This window comes from Siniperca chuatsi, linkage group LG2 (genome assembly GCF_020085105.1).
Source record: "Siniperca chuatsi isolate FFG_IHB_CAS linkage group LG2, ASM2008510v1, whole genome shotgun sequence".
In the NCBI taxonomy this organism is placed as follows: domain Eukaryota; kingdom Metazoa; phylum Chordata; class Actinopteri; order Centrarchiformes; family Sinipercidae; genus Siniperca; species Siniperca chuatsi.
Window position 1 is genome coordinate 13,744,809 of NC_058043.1, and position 19,006 is coordinate 13,763,814.

Genomic DNA, 19,006 nt, shown 5'->3' on the forward strand with positions numbered 1-19,006 from the left:
GTTTTTAAATGTAATTTGACAATTTTTAAATGTTTTGGCCTCAACAAACAAATTCCATTCATCCCCATTCACTATGCCACTCTACTGCCAATAATAGCAGTAGAATGACTTAGAAAGGTAAAAAATATTGAATGTTTAAGTAAACCCTATATTATACTTTAGCTGTCTTCTGTTAATCCCCAACAAACAGTAGAAAGGAATGGAGTTAGTGAAGCGTAATATGAATATTTGGGCACTGGAAGACTTTGTATCTACTTTTAGGATGTTAATCCATGATTCATGCTGCTCCACTGTGTGACTCTCAGAGGGGAAAGAAAACGGTTGAGCTGAGACATAATTTCATTACAAAGTCACTGAGATGATGAAAATCAGGTAAATGAGGGGTAACAAAAGAAATGTGGGGTTTCATTAGAGAAGATAAAAAGTCACCTCTTGACATATCATGGTAATCTCTTGTAAATGGGAAAACCTATTCTACTCATTTTAATTCTGTGATTTAATTAATTTTAAAAAATCTCACAAAGAATTTATATTGTCAGTGACAATAGGCTCAGAAGCATTGATGAAGTGGAAATTAAACTGTAAGCTGGATCAAGAGCATGACAAATCATCAGATTACTTAAAAGTTCCTGAAACTTTGATTTGTGTATAAAATATGTGTATGTGTACTGTGCATGTACAGACAAATTAAAGACAAAACCTAAATAAATGAGGGGACAAGCGGTGGGCTACAGGTTAAGATGCTTGCCCCCCATCTCCCCATCTTTCCCGTCTGTACCGTCAATGTCAGTCTCTCCAATAAAGGTGAAAATGCCAAGAAAATAACCAAAAAACAAGTGAGCAGGCAAGGGGTCACTGAATGGTATGACATTTATATGAATCATATGCTACACCCTTCACATTCACCAGATCTTAACTTAATTGAATGCTTATAGATGGAGATTTTGGACCGACTTGTTAGACAGCGCTCTCCATCATCAAAACAACAAATGAGGGAATATTATTTCGAAGAATGGTGTTCACCCTTCCAGTACAGTTAGAGACTTTATGCCAAGGAAGATTAAAGCTGTTCTGGCTGCTGGAAAAACAATTTACTAAGAAACTTTATGTTGGTTGTTTTTACTTTAATTTGTCACCCATCTGTATATGTACTGTATGTTTATGTACACGTTTCCTTCAGGTATGGGTGGATGCGGGAACCCAAATCTTCTTCTCCTATGCCATTTGCTTGGGCTGTCTCACTGCTCTGGGAAGTTACAATGCCTACAACAATAACTGCTACAGGTAAGACAAGAATGTGGATATTAGTCAATGGATGAATAGATGATAATAAAAGCCTTTTGTGTCACTGTATACGCTGTATACCTGTCAACATCAAGAATATAAGAATACAGGTAAAACCCCACTGGTAAAAGGTGATTGATAAGAATGGATGGATTGGCACATTCTGTATCATTTCTAACATGTCTGGTAACATGTCTGTGCATGAGTCTGTGTTGCCTCTAGTGTAAGGTCTAGCTCGTTCAGTAAGTGTGATCTCCTCTTTCTCTCTGTCTTGCTCCTCAGGGACTGCATCATGCTGTGTTGTCTGAACAGCGGCACCAGCTTTGTAGCAGGTTTTGCCATCTTCTCTGTGCTGGGCTTCATGGCCTTAGAACAAAATGTTCCCATTGAGGCTGTGGCAGAATCTGGTGAGAGAATAACAATCATGTTTCTTAATCAAAATCTGAACAAGTACCAACCTCCAGAACTGTAACGTGGCCATACACTAAAGTGGAAACTGTAGACTAAAGAAAGCCTCTTTGTGCCCCCATCCATCATATTGTGCTAAAATGGATAACCAGTTATATAACTCCACACTATTCACCTAGGCTCTTAGACCACCGCATTATGATTTATTCAAGTCAGTATGAATGATTTAGTGAATGTGACAGAGCGAGAGATTTGAAATGTTTGTCTTGGTGCATGGTGAGGATAGAGCTTAATGTTTTAAATAATGTGTTTCTAAGGATCTGTAACCAAATGTCGGAGTTACGTAATGCAACGGCATGCCACCCCTTATTTTGAACCTCTCAGTCTTATTTCAAAACAGTATCTCATCTCTCATTCATGTCCCCTTAGACCAGACATTGTGTCACGTTTGCTTCTCTGCACTTACAGTATATTTACACGTCTATTTGCCTTTAGTTCATATATAGTAAGTATAAGTGTTTTTTGAGAGAGACATTTGGTCACTGTAAAACTGATGCATATAATAAATACCATAAGCTAGTAAACCACCGCTAAAATAAATAAAGATAAATAGTCCTGCTTATACTACTCATTTGCCAGTGATAAAAAGAGTATAATAAATAATAATGCAAAGCAACAATCAGGTCACATCAGGCAACAATATTTAACAGCAGAGAAAATAGAAGAAACATTGGGAAGGAACAAACAAAATCAGATCAGAGATATAAATTAAAAACAGAATAATATGTAATAGTAACTATAACAACCCACCCACCCACCCACCAAGAGAGTGTATTGCCATACAGACAAGTACAAAGTAGACAAAGTGACAGTAAACAGTACGATCAACTGATTTCCCAAAACATAAAAAAATGTAAGAGAGACTTAAAAAGGGTGTAACTGAAAAGTAAGAGCTTTGTGGACTATATTATGATTAGTGCTAATATGCCTTTGTTAATTTTGTCTGAAAAACTCTCACCTGCTCTACAGTAATAAGAGTCCTGTTTGTGATTTTTTGTGATATAGGGCCTGGTCTTGCATTCATTGCATACCCCAAGGCTGTTACCATGATGCCTCTGTCTCCACTTTGGGCCTGTCTCTTCTTCATGATGCTCATCTTCCTTGGTCTGGACAGTCAGGTGAGGACCACTGGTGTGAGAATACTGAGTATAGAGAATGTTTCACTTTATAAAGACATTTAAAGGTTGGACCTTTTGGTAAAGATGTGCAAGTAAAAAAATAAAAATAAATCAGGGGAAGACTGACTTGATGTTTTGGCTCAAATTACTCTGTTTAGACTGTTCGACATTATGTGTGAGTTGAGTATGTAGAATTATGTATCAGCATTGTCCATGTTTGATGATTTGTAAAAACTGATTAAAAACATGTAACATCTTGATTTTAGTCTTCAGCAAAAAAACAAGTATGATTATGTATTGGCATGTTCTTTAACTTTTTAGTTAAATTTATTTATTTCAGTTGTTTTAATTTTGTGAACCTTAAATGGAGCTTTGAGTCATGTAGTGTTTGATGAAACAAATGATAGGCAGGTCATATGTTATCGGTACTAATGACTGACATTTTGTGTGTATTTTTATGTATGATATGAGCTCATAATCACAATTTAAATGCTTAGCCACTACAAAACAAAAGTGTTTTCTTTAATGTACCATAGTATTGTCTTGTCATCTAATAAATAAGGCTGTGTAATAAGTCCATAGAAGTAACATCTTTTTTTATTTTACAGTTTGTGTGTGTGGAGAGTTTGGTGACAGCTGTTGTGGACATGTACCCAGAGACCTTCAGGAGAGGCTACCGCAGAGAGCTGCTGATTCTGGGCATGTCTATAGTCTCCTTCTTCATAGGACTCATCATGTGTACAGAGGTAAGACTCAGCTATAGTTACATAATTAAAATTAGGTAGCACACATGTCAAGATAAGATTCAATTGTTTATTTTGAAATGAATTGTGTACTAAAAACAGTGCTGCAAGAGTGACTTGTTTATAACCATTTTTTAAAATAAAGAACGGTTATTTGTGGGAAGAAATGTTTTCATATTCATGAGAAACGAGAGAAAGGAGGCAGAAGAAAGTAGAAAGGGAGAAAGTTAACCAAACTACACCAAATGACAAAATGACACTGTTTTTTGGGAATACTGCTATAGCAAATGCATTGTATTGCTATAACACTGGACTGCTACAATTGTACATGAAGTATTTTGAGCAGAGAAACAAACAAGTCAAAAGATGTAGAAAGGAACAGTACAGTACTGTAGGTTAATCTACCTAATATTACGTAAAATATACTGTCAAAGTTTACTCATAGTTATTTCTGGGGGGGACTGGTTTTCTGCTACTCCTTTCAGTTTTTGAGATTACACCGTTTTTACCTTCACATCATGTTTATGTTTTTATTTCTATGTAGACATTTCATCATCACTGTCATCATCATCATCATCACCATCATCATCATCACTATCACCAATTTAAAGTCTGAGATGAAACCCAGCCAGGTACATTCTAGAATTAATCCCATGATAGAAAAAATGCGGACCTATTAGATTAAAATAAGTGAATTATTTCATCCAGAGTATATCATGTGATCCACCACCTTCTGTAGTTCAGCGTTTAAGAAATGACCCAGAGATCTGTTCTACTGGACACTTTTTCTTCAGTCCTAAAGGTCTGTGGTCCAAGACCCATCTAGAGCCGCATTCATGTCACCAGCTCTGCTGCGCTTTTAAGACCTTTCATCTTTATGTGGTAATAATTGACTAAGTCTTTCATCCACTAAAAGCTTTTCATGTGTCCATGTGCACTGCTCTATCCACCCCCACTGTAAAACGTGCTGTACTCTTCTCTAGTGGCCCGTAATGACCATGAAACGGGAAAAGAATTTAATGCAATATTAAAGTACAGTTCTTTCTCAGTGTTTTGTCTGTTATAGACTGCTGCATTGCCCGATTACATGACCTCTGTTGGTGATTGCCCATTCTCATCCCTGTCACCACTATATAAAAATGTCTACCTTCTACTAACTAAAGTTCTCCCTCTGCTTTTAGTTGTCTTTCAGCACTACTTGCAATCTAGACACTTTACTCCTTTCTGCCGCCAAAGAGCCATCATGAATAAAATGTCACAAGAAACCTAAAGCGGGATTAAATCACAGTTCAAAAGGTCCTCTGGGAGTGTAGTTCAATACCTGGCTGAAATATGGGCATAAAGTATTTTGACGATATTCTTAGCTGTTTATGAGTAGTTTAGAGCTGTGATGTAACCCTACTCTCAGATTCATGTGAGATTTTATTTATGACGACCCTTTTAGTGGAAGCAGGGAGAACAGATGAGTTGTCTTGAGTGGAGGTGGGGTAGGTAGAGTGGGTGGCAAAATGTGAGCACTGCCATTGATACTGTAACAATGGAAATACACTTATTTGCTTTCTCTGAGATTGATACCACTCTCATATCTGTCTGTTCAAAGCTACAGGTAGCAGCTGGTTAGCTTAGCTTAGCATAAAGAATGGCAACAGTGGGAAACGATGACGAGTCTTGTCGTCATAGTGCACGAATGACACAAGATATGGCATGTTAATTTATGAGCCTTAGAGATGCTGGTAAGTGATTTTTTTCATCTTTTGGCAGAAACAGGCTAGCTGATTCCCCCTGTTCCCAGTCTTTATGCTAAGCTAAACTAACCAGCTGCTGGCTCCAGTTTCATATTAAACTGACATATAAAAGTGGTATAGTGAATAAGCGCATTTCCCAAAATGTCTACTCCTTTAACGTCCAGGAATGGGTCACAGTGATGGGCATGAACATCACATATAACGCAGTGGCCTACAATTAACAAAAACAAGAAAAGATAATGAAAAAGATAATGCTGTTGGGTGAAGTTGCTCTTCTACAGTACTTTAGCCATAATGGACTACTAAAGAACAGAGTGTGTAGTTGGGTTTAAATAGCCCTCTAAAGCGATAACACACAGCAACAACTTAGTACTGGGAAACTCTTGAGGCAATGAACTGTGGTCATTTTGGGACAAATCAGTAAGAAACATGAGTGCTGAGTTGCTGTTTACATTGTTTTACTATGTGTCACATTGACATTAGTCCCTGACAACCAAATAAAGCACACCTGATTCATTTCATATTTGAAGTGGTGTAACTGAGTCTAAGGCTCATGTAGTGGCTGTGACGGAAAACTGACACCTGTCTCGTCCTATCAGGGAGGGATGTACGTCTTCCAGCTGTTTGACGCGTACGCTGCCAGCGGGATGTGTTTGCTGTTTGTGGCCATATTTGAATCCATATGTATCGGCTGGGTGTACGGTAAGATAACAGTCTCAACTTGAAATGTAACAGTAGTTTTATGTCAACTGAACAACTGTCACACATTTGCACTGCATTGTATCATGCATTTACCCATCTTGCTGCAGTCATATTTCTTCTCTGCCCTCTGCTGGAGAATCGGCTCAAACACATGCATCATTCAATTAGTGTTATACAAGGTTATACAATCTTTTTTTTAAATAATATTAAAAGTGGTATTATGGTACTTTAGCAGTGTGAAAGGTTGCTATTCACACATAGTGCCTTTTTTCTATCAAATATGCTGTCCTGCAATGGACATTTTAACTAAAGGGAAATAATTAGTAGCTTTCATTAGGTTTATATATCATCACATTTACAATGTTGTCTGCCTAGTTTAAGCAGACAATATGACAACAAACCCAATTATATTAATTAAGTAAAGAATATTTACATGCAGCAATGCAAAATGATTCTGTCTCTCTACAAAGAAAGTTTCAGACAACATCAAGTCAGCAGCTTTGATCAGACGGCCATATACTGTCAAAATACATCAGTCACGTCATTATTTTGATGTTGCATGGGAAAACTCAAAGTGATACTTATTTGCATTTCAGGTAGTGACAGATTCTACCTAAATATTGAGGACATGATTGGCTACAAACCTGTCTTCTTCATCAAGTGGTGCTGGATGATCCTGACCCCGGGCATCTGCGCTGTGAGTCTCACTGCAGACACAAAATCAAGAGCAGTTCTAGCATCAACAACCACAAACAACTGTATCATGTAGATGAGCACAATAGGGATAAAGGACAGTAACATTCAGAATGTACTCTCTCTTTTTTGGCTCTATCATATGGATTCTGGGTTTCAAATGAAGTACTATGGAATAAAATTGTTGGATTTATTTTTGGTTCAACTTGCAAGAAAATGTTCTCGCTTTGTATGAAAAGTTAAGTTAAATAAGTTAAAATATTAATATGTTACACATTTGTTCAGCAATTGGTTTGGATTGTTTTCACATAAACAATACATTTACCAGACCAGTATTTACTACGGCACCATACTGACTCTGAATTAAAAGTATGTCACATTTATTCATCAAAGGAGCGGAGGCATTTCTTTCTCACAATATAAATAACAACATTTCCAAATCGAATGTCATTTTCATCTCTCTCTGCAGGGAATTTTCTTGTTCTTCCTGATTAAATACAAACCACTGAAGTACAACAACGTGTACACCTACCCTGACTGGGGCTATGGCATCGGCTGGTTCATGGCCATGTCCTCGATGGTCTGCATCCCTCTGGGGATGATCTGGATGATCTGGAAGACTCCTGGCACCTTCTCTGAGGTAAAAAATACACACATGGACAAAACTTACACTTAAACTGCAGTATTTCACAGGTTATCACTTAATGAGGGGAGAATGTCAAAGTATTTCCCTCATTGTTTGCATGACATTGCAGTTCTTCCATCTCATGTTTGCAGTTGAATGAAATACAGTAAAGAAAAATAGTCATGATCATGCCATATTGCATGTGGCTTTATCTATATTGCCATTGTCAAATAAACTGCAATACCTTTACATACCAGTTATTACTTTAAATTACTGAAGCAATGTTCTTGTTGATCAGTAGCCTCCAACTAAACCCTGTAACTGTCAGTCTATTTGTTTCCTGTGTCGAAACCAAGCATTTCTTTTTTTCTTCTTCAAAAGGCAAAAGTTTTATCTCACAGACAACAGACAGATAGAAAGACCATAGAAAGTTTTATTTCCATCAGCCTTTTCACTCTCTCATATCGCCCTTTTTTCATGAAGAACCTTTAGTTATGTTTGCACAGGATGAGCAGCAACCTCCGAGTGTAACAGTTTAATGGCACAGAGAACCTTCCTTTGTGTTTTCAACTAATCTAGCAGCTAATTTCCCCAAATCTAACACTGTGGCAAACATCAAAATGCACTGGTGATGATACAGGTTTGCAGCCTAGCCAGAAAATAAAACTTTCTGCATTAGCGACTGTGAATTAGGTACCATTCAGGTCAACAAGCACCCATGACTGACATCATCAATGGGTGTGACTTCCAAGCAAAATATTAGGTAAGATAATACAAAGCTAGTATATCTAATAGCAGATCTGTCCTTGTTCAAAACAACAATGGACAGTGTGACCAGATGTTGTAATAGAATTAATTCTTTATTTAGACTTTTTATTTATAGTAGTAAAGGTTGTAAAAGCAGAGCAACATTATTGACTGTTCAAGGGAGAGCTGTTTTTGCACTTGGAAAAGGTTATACCTGTATCAGCTGCGCCTCTTGTAATGAAGGAAATGAGTCAGAAGAATCCAGCTGTTGTATCTCTCCCATCTAACTTTCTCAGAGGGATTGTGACACAATTGGATGATCTTCCATCATTGCTTGAGGGAGGATCAAATAAACAAATTGCAGGTTTCAGATGTGAGATGATAAATAGACCTGAGGCATGATGAAAACTAGAGGAATGTCTTGAATGAAATCCACATGGCATACAAATGGTAGACTAGAGTAGTGTAGAAATCTTGGTGCCTGGATAACTGACAAAAAATTACAGGGGATTACTTTAATTTGTATGTTTTTAATACCACTATATTACAACAGTATATTGATATCACAGTGGCTATTCAGTTGGTTAGCAAGTAAGCTGGCTAGTTAGTATGAAATTCTACAGATACCTAGAAGGCATACTTTATTTAATATGATATATACCTTTTATACAGTATGTTATGGGACAGAATGTTTCCATGCTCTTCTATTCACTTGGTCGTCCCCAAAGTACCTCTAGACTGAATAATAAAGAATGAAACTAAAATAAATAACCATCAGTCTGTACAAATGAGGTAATAGTTAGTTGATGTTACACTGCCACAAAAAGCAGATTGACTGTATCTGCTTACTGTATGTCAACAAATGAACAATTTTCACAATCATTTTTTGTTGAGGCTTTTTTTAGTTCCCTCAGAGAGTATGATTATATGCATAAGCTGTATCTGCTTAATGCTGCTATTGGAAGTAGCAATGTGGTGAGAAACTGAGAGATAACCTCTTTTCTCTCTTGATGCTCTCTGCAGAGAATTAAGAAGTTGACGACTCCCAGCCCGGACCTGAAAATGAGAGGGAAACTCTGCGGCGTCAGTCCTTACGCTGCCAACGATGCAAAACTTAAGGTTGATGGGAAAATATCCACCATCTCAGAGAAGGAGACGCATTTCTAACTGACCGCCTGACTGACCGACCACGCTGCCTGCCGTCTTCACAATAAGTCCAACAATGAAAACTACAGCAAATGACAACACCATCATTATCCACCACTACACAAAACAGGAAATGAAACAAATGACTCGGAGTGTTATTTTTGTTATGTAAAAAAAAGGGAAAAAAAGGAAAAGCTATCACATGATTATGTAGCCTGTTTTCCACAAACTTTGATAACACATTTGTTGTTTTCAGTTAACATTGTGAGTAAAGCAGCTGTTTCTTTCTTTTCTAACCATTAATATTTAAAATCTGTTTGCTGACGTACAATATATGGTTAAAACTTGTCCTGGTTCCTTGTCAGTACTGGTAACACTGGTGTCTGGGCCTTTAGAACAATACCAATGTGCTGTGTTGTAAAAGGCTTACACTGTTCATTTATTGGCAAAGTGCTGTGCCTCTCTATTAGGTACTAGGTACCCAAATGTGACTATCTAAGATGTAGCAGCTCGGGGACCAGTCTACATAGTTTTGTGTGTTAAGAGAGGACACTGCAGTATGTGTTAGTACTGAAGCTATAAGAGGGCATACCCTGAATACTCCTGCAAGTAAAACTTTGAGTTGTATATAAAGAGTTTTACCATTGACATCTTGGACTTTATCTGAACCAGCTGTGACTGTGAGGGCTGTGGAACGTTTTTAGGCCTTCAGTAGTTCTTATTTACTTGAATTCAATGTTGTCACTTAGCAACAAAAGCAAAAACTCAGCTTACTGGATGTAATTGAATGATATTATTAGGTTAATGATTATCGTGTTAGGATATATTGGGTCTCTGAGGGCTATTCTGATTTCCATTTCTTTCTAAATAGATGTCTCTGGTTTACAGTAGTATTGAAAGGCAAATGAAAAGAGGTCCAGAGTGTAAATACTCTGTAAAACCATTCCTCTCAGTTTTAGAAATCTTTAATTTTACATCTCTAGTTTTGAGATACAAATCTTCACATGGCTACAAATAGCAGTGAGTGACTTGCAGGCTGAGTCTAAAAACACACCTCTCTCTCCTCTAGCTGCCCTCCTATAAGTCGTGGGTATCTGTCATTTCACAGCAATTATGCTGAGCTTAACATAGAGTGACAGACAGACGTGCTTCCACCCCTGCATTTTCTTCCCTCTCTGCCTGTAGAGGAGAAGATAGACGCCCATCAGATGAGCATTTCAAAACCCCTCTGTCTTCTTATCCCCCCTCTTTTTATTTCTTTCCCCTTGTCCCCTTCTCTCTTTCGCTGTCCTTCCTTCTCATCATCAACCTCTGCTTGTCCGCCTCTTTCAATTTTTTCCCCCACTTATGTCTTTGGCTTCGCTTCATCACGTGGAGGCCTTGAGCAATGACATGGACCTTGTATGAAACCCTGATGCTGCTAAATGCTTTGTACTGAGTCACAGACCTATGCATCAGCGAAGGTCTTGCTATTGATTAGTGTTTCTGTGACCTTTCGTCTGGCATTGTAAAGCATTAAACCTCATTGAAAAAAATAGATCTTTTAATTTTGCTGTCTGAGCCACTGCAGGGGTGAAAGCTGTTCCTGTCATCCATTTAATTGTAGTAAGAGTCAATGAGCTGGTCTCATTGTTCTGATCAATCTCAGTCCATTACAGCCTCATCCAATCAGCACTCGAATGACTCTGAGTTGTCCTTCCTCCCTTCTTTGCTTTGTCCCACTTTCTCACTTTTCGTCCTTTCTTCCCTCTGTCCTTGTTTCCTGATGAAAATGCAATCAGAGGAATGCATCTGAGGGGATGAAACTCAAATTTCTCTCTTTACAGTTTTTCAGGAGGAGGCAAAGAGAGCAGGGGAAGAAATAAGGAATTGATGAGCTGAGGAAGTGCGTGATCGAGTAAGTAATGAGGGAAATCGAGGAAGTGATTAGTGACTGAAGCCCCTCCTGTCTAAGCTGTGACATCCCCTTAAACATGTGATTGGTCCCTCTGGCGTGGTTGCATTATGACATTATCACCTCCTCACTGATGTTTGTGCTAGTTAATATTCGTGTGCATTGGAAATTATAGCCTGCTGTTTAACACTGATCATGTTGATGTATATTTTTACATCTCCTTTTAGAAATCTGTGGTCTATTTCTTGAGATGAAAGATGTTTTAAAAGAATTGCTGTATTAAAAAGAATACGTCCTTTGTTTTGACTTTTGATATGCCGCTCAAAAGCTCTTATTATAGAAATATAATGAAAGGTGTTTTACTGTTCTGTACTGTTCCACACACATTTTGGTATTCACAGGACACATGAACTGTCTGCTTACTCATTTTTAAGAATAAATATTATAAAGGAAAGCAGAGTGTAGACTTGGGTTTCTTTATTTACCTTAATCTAATAATTCAGCATTGCAGTTATCCTGAAAAGGAAAAAGTCTACTCTTAGATACTGATATTTCCTTCTTAAAGTCTTTTGAAAGTATTTCAATGCCTCTCTTTGTGATGATACTTTACAGATAAAATGATAGGATCAGATACGATTAAATGGGATTTTACCAAGTTCAATACAGCGACTGGATCATTGGCAGACACAAACAGTAATAGGATATGGAGCAGAAAAAAATATTTAAAAAAACAACAATACAAATAATCTTTCATGTGTATACATATTGCAAAACAAAATTTGCCAAGGATGTAAAGGACAAATGACTGAATGAAATATTTGAAAGATAATTAATACAAAAAGTGTGTCTTTAAACATCAATTTACATCTTAAATTTATCATAAATTTTTAATAAGAAATAGGTGATGGGAAAAAATGCTTGTGTTTACACTGACTGGTCTACAGGCCATATTGTAGATGTAGCTATAGGCTAGATGTAGATACATACTTCACAGGAAAAATCAAATGTGTTAAATCCCCCACACACCTGTATTCCACCCACACAGGTGTTTTCACTTAATCTGCCTGGTTAGAGCTCTTCTCAGGACTGTGTGTACAAACTAGGCTTCAGTGGCATCTTCCTCACCCTCATGTTTTGTTGCACCTGTCAGGGCAGGAAAACTTTCCTTGTTATTAGTACATGCAGTTTTGAGATATTACATAATTCCCAGCATAGCTCCACCCTACTCCCACCTGACTAGAGGTCAGGTCATTGTCTTTATGTTACCTTTGTTTGTTTTTGATAAACAAATTATGAATTTCTATAGGCGAGTTTTGTGTTTATTCTACAATTATTACCTTATTTCTTGAATTTCACAGTATAGTACATCTTATTTAGTGACATCAGTAGATAGCAGATGATACCATAAAAAATCACTTCAAAATTAGCAAAAAACTAAATGATGACATCCAAAGAGCTAATTGCCACTATAATAGGCCTTTTTTTGACATGTCACAGTAAAAAAACCACATGTGAAAATAATAAAATAATAAATAAATAAAATTAATAAGTAAGTAAATAATAAAATTAATGATGGCTGAATTCCACTTAGCTGTTTCGGTTTCAGGGCCCTGGTGTTGTACATGCTGGCTCACTGTCACATTGTCATGGCTTACTGGGACACTTTAAAAAAAACTGAGCGTTATCGTTAATGTTATTAGTAACACGTGTGTCTTCCTACTATGACGAGTCAAAATGTCTGCTTTGAAAAAGGTCTATTGAAAACAGTTAAATGCACAGATGTAGATAACATGTAGAGAATTTTAAGATAGGAATATGTCATTTCTGCTACCTCAAATAATGCAGTACTATGTATGTGCTGATATTATAATCATTTTGATAGTGTCTCGGTTCGGTTTCAGCTGGGGACCTTTGTTGCATGTCTTACCCCCCTTTCTCTCTCTTTCTTTCTCCTGCATTTCTGTATCTCTACTGTCACTATCAAATAAAGGCAAAATACCAAAAAAGGAAGATGATAAAAAATCACAATGTTTGTTGTTCTCTATCATTTTCACTGTCATCAATCTGTCTTTCTATGGGCTTATTAGATGATTTGTTTGAGGAACCTCCACATCACTGTTGTCCAGATTCGATGGTATCCCTTACAAGTGTTTTTGTGGACCTCTGGGTGTGTGTTTCAGTGTGTGTGTGTGTGTGTGTGTGTGCTGAGCATGCTTTGTGTGTCTGTGTGCGTGTGTGCAGTCATGCGCATACATCCAGCTGTCACACTTAGAAATCAGCGTTACTTTCTTTGATTTGGAGGTGACATCTCGACTTGATCTGGTAGATGGTGTGAAGTAAATCTTCTTTTGTTGTTGTGTCACGTTGCTGCTGCACAGAAAACTTCTGAGAACAATTTATGAGCTGAAAAAGTTTCTGAACTCTTCAGCCAAGCAAACCCATTCAGAGAGCAATGTGAAGGATAAATGGCTGTCAACGGGAAAACCAATCTCTCTCAAATGCTGTAAAATGACTTCTTGCTTTCTTCTTTTTGTCTTTTTGGAGATAAGCTTTTATTTAAAACCTTTATCTAAAACAGTGCTGTTGGCTGGCAGGCACATACTGTATACATTTTGAATACAATTTCCCTAGGTAGTGATGTTTTATTCCAGTTCTTCGGATGATTGTTAGGAAAGAAGACAGGTGGTCAACATTAAATGGATGTTCCTGGAAGCTACAGATTGACTAGTATAGTAGACCAGATCGACCAGTACAGTAGACCAGATCAGTACAGTAGACCAGATCAAACAGTACAGTAGACCAGACAGAAATATAGGCAGATAAGGGAAACGCCTTTCCATTAAATTTTATTCTTTAAATTGGCATTAATCATTTTTTGGCCACTGTTGGCAGAAAAAACATAAAAACTAGCTGCCAGTTACACAGCCACCACTAGTATTTTATTTATTATGTTTTATGTATTTTTCATTATTTGTTGCATGTGTTGTATTATGTCTTATGCATCTTATGTTCAAGTCAATGGCTAATAAAGATGTGGCTAATGTGTTAACAGTTGGCTACTTACACAAACAGCAGACACAAAGCAACATTAGCATTCATTTGCCGTGAGCTCTGTTAGGGGGGTCTTACGCTTGCTAGGTATTTGACGTTGCTTATTAGCTAGTTGCTAACTTTGTCTGCTGTTTGGCAGTGAGAGCAAAACAGGTGACAGGGAGGCAATCAAGATGAAAGACAAGCAAACAAACACATCCCATTGTATCAATACAGTGACAATTATACAGTACATACAGCACAACCAGGCAGCCTAACATAGACACATGGAGAGACAGACCAATACAGATACTGAAAGGCAGATGAGGAAATACGAGACAGCAGATATAGAGAAAAGAGAGATGCGGCATTCTTCCCTGCGGTTTTGGAGAAGGCATAACAGATTAGTTGACTCACGCACAATGTTCTAAGGGCAGTGCTTGGGGACAGAGCCAAGATAGTAACACAATGCACCATGGCCAAAAGTCAGCCTTGCCTAAAGATCATAGCAACCTAGATTTCTCTCCTGATCTTTTGATAGGGAGCGAGAAAGGAAAATAAATGTGCAAGAAAATCACTTTAGTGTAAATTCATAGAAGACGCTGTTAATATTACACCAAACCATGTTACCCTTTCATTCATTACACTGTGATGGATTTCTTACTGCCACTGACTTCTTGTATTTTTAATGTAATATGATATTCATCTTTTGGGAAAAATTAACCACTCAGCAATTGTGAGACAGATTTACTCAAACTAATACAGTTTATTCATAATCCTGCAACAATTAATGCTGTGATTAAAGTCAGTTCAGTTTAAGTTTATTGGCAAATAGACCTTAATGTATTATTTCATGACGTTTGTGCCAAGTCTGACCAAAAAAACTAACTTGCTGCCTTGATACAGGTACTACTACAAGTTTCTGCTGGCATGATGATCTTTGTGAGTATGTGCCTGTTGTTCTTGGCAAATTGAAAGGCAGAGGGCAAACTGAGAAGATGGATGGGTCATGGGTCCAACTGAAAAGACAGAAGGGAAACCAGAAACAGGGATTGGAAAGGACAGAGAACCTTGCAAAAGAGTAGAAATAAGTTTGAAAATTTCTATTCATACCTTGTGCATATACTGAGAATATTGTAATAATCACAGAAACTTCCAAATCCAAAATTAAAGATGAATAATGAATGACTCTTCTGTTCTGCTTTTTACCACCCAAAAAGGAAGAGATTGAAAAACCCTGTCAAGGCTTGCCAATTCAGCAGTAAATTCCAATAAGGGGTCAATGAATGACCACTATAAGACTATTGTAAGACCTTTTTGTGTTAAACTGAATCAAAAAAGTGAGACAATTTGATTCAGAATAGCCTAAAACGTACAGTAATAAAGCAGGAGTTCATAGAACATCCGTATACTGCATACAGCTTTTAGCTCTGCCTCAGAGCCTAAAATCAGTCAAAGGTCATGTTATTGGTTCTGTGCTTTAAAAAAGGTCTCCTTCCACACTAAATTTAATCAGTTTTTGTTCCTTTTTGATTCCCTGCTGGAGTGACATGAAGCTGGAGTTATTCTTTTCATTTCAGCAGGGGGCAGCAAATTCTAAACTACCATGACTGAACAAGCTTCGCCACCAGGTGAAAATACCACCAGTGCATGGGTATATTTCTGTTACTTGTGCATGTGCATGTGCTAATGCTTCTGCATGTGGCTTCTGCATATGTTTTTGTGAGTGGGCGTGTGTGAATGTGCGTGCACAGCAGTGTTCCTGTGTATCAGTACAGCAGACCAGTGTCATTATCGCTAAATTAATGGTTTGCATGCTCACAGTGCCTGACATGGCATCATGTAATATCAGGTATATTTCATACTTGCACGCTTGATGATGACGACCTTCTCTCATTGTCACTGTGAGCATGATTTGCACATGCATGTCTTGAGTGTGTGTATGCACATGAGGCATTTCCTGAATGTATCTTTGAGAGTTGGAATCATGCTTATCACAGGCTTTCACAGGCACACAGCCTTGTCAAAAAAAGAGGGAGATAGAGTGGGATAGATGGAAAGTGGATGACCAATAGTGGAAAATATACGGGTGAACTAAAATGACAAAAACGAGAGGAAAGAGAAGGATGGGAAAAGGGGCATGAGTGAGAGTAATCTGGTGTGTAATGAAAGGAGGCAACACAGATAAAATGGTTTCTGTACCTGGTGGGAGGGAGAGAGCAGAGAGGCTGGACAGGAAACTCAGCGGTCAAAAAGGGTAACCATGTTCATTGTCCCTTGAATGACATCACCAGACACTGCTCAAAATACCAGCTGAAGAGAATACCTGCTTTCCACTATTGTTATTTTCAGACAAAATATATCAAATCTGCTTGTTATATATGAAATCCATTTTGGAAAAAAATCATTTAATGTCTATAGAAGGGCTGTAAATAATGTATTATTTGTAATTTACAAACCTTTAAAACGTACCATTGATTGTGTTATGTTTGATGGATACCTCATTTTGGAAAAGAACTCACCAGAAAATGAAGAGGTACACAGTGGAACATGGCAGTTCCTATCTATACTTGCACCAGAAGATGACATAGTGGGAAAAAAAATCAGACCCCAAGTACTTCTGGAAAACCCGACTTTAAAAGAGAGCAATTGTATTACGTTACCAGAGTCTTTCTGTATGTCTGCAACATAAAACAGTCTGCATAGAATTAATATATACCAGTAGATTAAACAAGTAGATCTTTGTTCTTTGTCAGCCTCTGAGTGACACAAGATTTTCTGCTTTGTCGTTGTAGAGATGTGCTTTTCTGCACCTTGCCTCATTATCCACTGTCATATGTCCTGTAGTGGTTCACTAAGTTTCCGAAGGTACTTAAAGGCAGTAACCAGTTCTGGAGCACTTCAAACTTCCATTGCATGTATATGATGTTGTACTGCAGTGGTACTACATTAAATTATCAGCCAAGGTGATAATAAGTCAAGGTGCTCAGGTTTTTTTTTGTTGTTTTTTTTTAAAGCAAAATCTCTTAAAGGAATTTTAGTTTAGAGACTTTTTTTTTTAGAAGAACACTTTTTTGGCATTTCTGCTTTGTTATGATAGTGATAGCTGGAGAGAGACAGGAAAGGCAGGGGAGAGAGAGGATGACATGCATCAAAGGGCCTGGGCTGGAATCGAACCCCTGCCGCTGCGGTAAGGACTCAGCCATGGTACGCACTCTCCTAAGTGAGCTACCGGGGCACCCCCAAGACTAACTTTTATTGTAGTTTTAGTTTGTGCTCTGCTTCTTTCAGCGACTCAAAGTTGTCTTTGTGACTGTAAAGAGAAAGTCATATTTAACATACTTAAAAAGAAAAGTCAAATGTTGCTCCACATCTAGCATATGTATTTAAAAGGGCGGTATATTTATACTGTATATTCAAAGACAATATCTTGCAGCAACACTGAATGCAAATGCAGACATACCATGACTGTAAAACCGTTTAACATACTCTGACATAATGTACTGGATTCATTCCAACAATTACACTTTTCTCTCATCTATTTACTTGTCCTGTGCTGCCTATATTTGTTCTCTAAATGACAGATTCATTTCCACTGACATTATAAACAATCACTGTATAATGACAGCAATGACAGAATGTGCAGCACACATTAGAGTTATGTGTGTGAGTTTGTGTGGGGGAGAGATAGAAACACACAGAGAGAGAGAGAGAGAGAGAGAGAGAGAGAGAGAGAGAGACTGTATTGCAGGGGTAGGGATGTTAAATGGGACTCGACTCAGCACCTTCTCTGAGTTCTCAGTTCATGGGTCAAAGGAGAAGGCGCCTGAGGACACTCCAGGCGTCTTTCTTTCTCTCCATTGCTCTCCCTCTCCTCTTCACTTGGCAGCAAATTAAGTGTAGCCTGAAAAACTCAGCATTACCACCATCTATCATCATCATTACCAGCATTATTTAATGCAATTGGAAAGTATTTATTAACTAACCAAAGAAATAAATTTCAAGCCTTGAGTATCGGTACCACTTTAGTCCATTAGATTACAGTGGTTACTAGTAGCCTTTTTGTATAATTTACTTAAATATATTTTTAGGATCCTCTAAGTCTGATTATGAGAGCATTTTCTTTTTCTGTTCTTGCAAGATGTTCTAGGATTGTATTGTAAAGTGTGTACTGGATATTTTCAGCCTATTTATTGTCATCTTGCGAATTTATGTTTTCTATACAGATTTTAATATGGTAATATTTCACTGGTTTGAACTGATATTTATGATGTTTCCTATTTATTCTACAGTTATGTTGTCAATATTAATCTGTGAACTAATTGTTTGTCCTTTTGTAAGTTGAGGGGAATTCAAATGTATTTTCTTTTCCCTGCCCCATCCAGGTGTGTTTGCTTATGGGTTTGTTGATTAGTTGGTCACTGGGATTGGCTGATTGTTCTCTGTGTGTATGTATATGTCTGTAGGCTTATTCTCATTTGTTGTATGAAATGCCTCATTCAGGTTGCTTGACCGAAACATAGCTATTACTGATTATTTGTTTTGAACCACTGCTTTATGGCCTATGCACCTGTCTGTATACAGTTATGCACAAAAAATGGGTTGAACGCTTGTGTTTTCATTATCCTTATCTCTTCACCTAAGTGTTAGCTGCTTTGTCGCCGTCCTCACAATTTCATAATTTGATATGAATTACTGTTACAAAAGCCAGGCCTTGATTTTCAACCTGTGTGCATCTAGCATGGATGAATGACTGTGAAATGGCTAAGTGACTGCTGTGAAAGGTCAGACTCAGCTCTGTGTGAATGTAG

At 37.6% G+C, this 19,006-nt stretch overlaps 1 protein-coding gene across 2 annotated transcripts in view; it reads left to right on the forward strand.

Moving 5' to 3' along the window:
- slc6a11b (solute carrier family 6 member 11b) overlaps positions 1–11,619 on the forward strand; it is a 28,809-nt gene extending 17,190 nt beyond the window's left edge. For both annotated transcript variants that reach the window (XM_044175347.1, XM_044175356.1), the window contains exons 8-15: positions 1,181–1,284; positions 1,567–1,691; positions 2,758–2,870; positions 3,479–3,616; positions 5,958–6,060; positions 6,657–6,757; positions 7,223–7,393; positions 9,149–11,619. In XM_044175347.1, coding sequence (XP_044031282.1) covers positions 1,181–1,284; positions 1,567–1,691; positions 2,758–2,870; positions 3,479–3,616; positions 5,958–6,060; positions 6,657–6,757; positions 7,223–7,393; positions 9,149–9,292 — 999 coding nt within the window. In that variant the 3' untranslated portion in view covers positions 9,293–11,619. The remainder of the gene's footprint in view (positions 1–1,180; positions 1,285–1,566; positions 1,692–2,757; positions 2,871–3,478; positions 3,617–5,957; positions 6,061–6,656; positions 6,758–7,222; positions 7,394–9,148) is intronic.
- Positions 11,620–19,006: the final 7,387 nt, after the last annotated feature.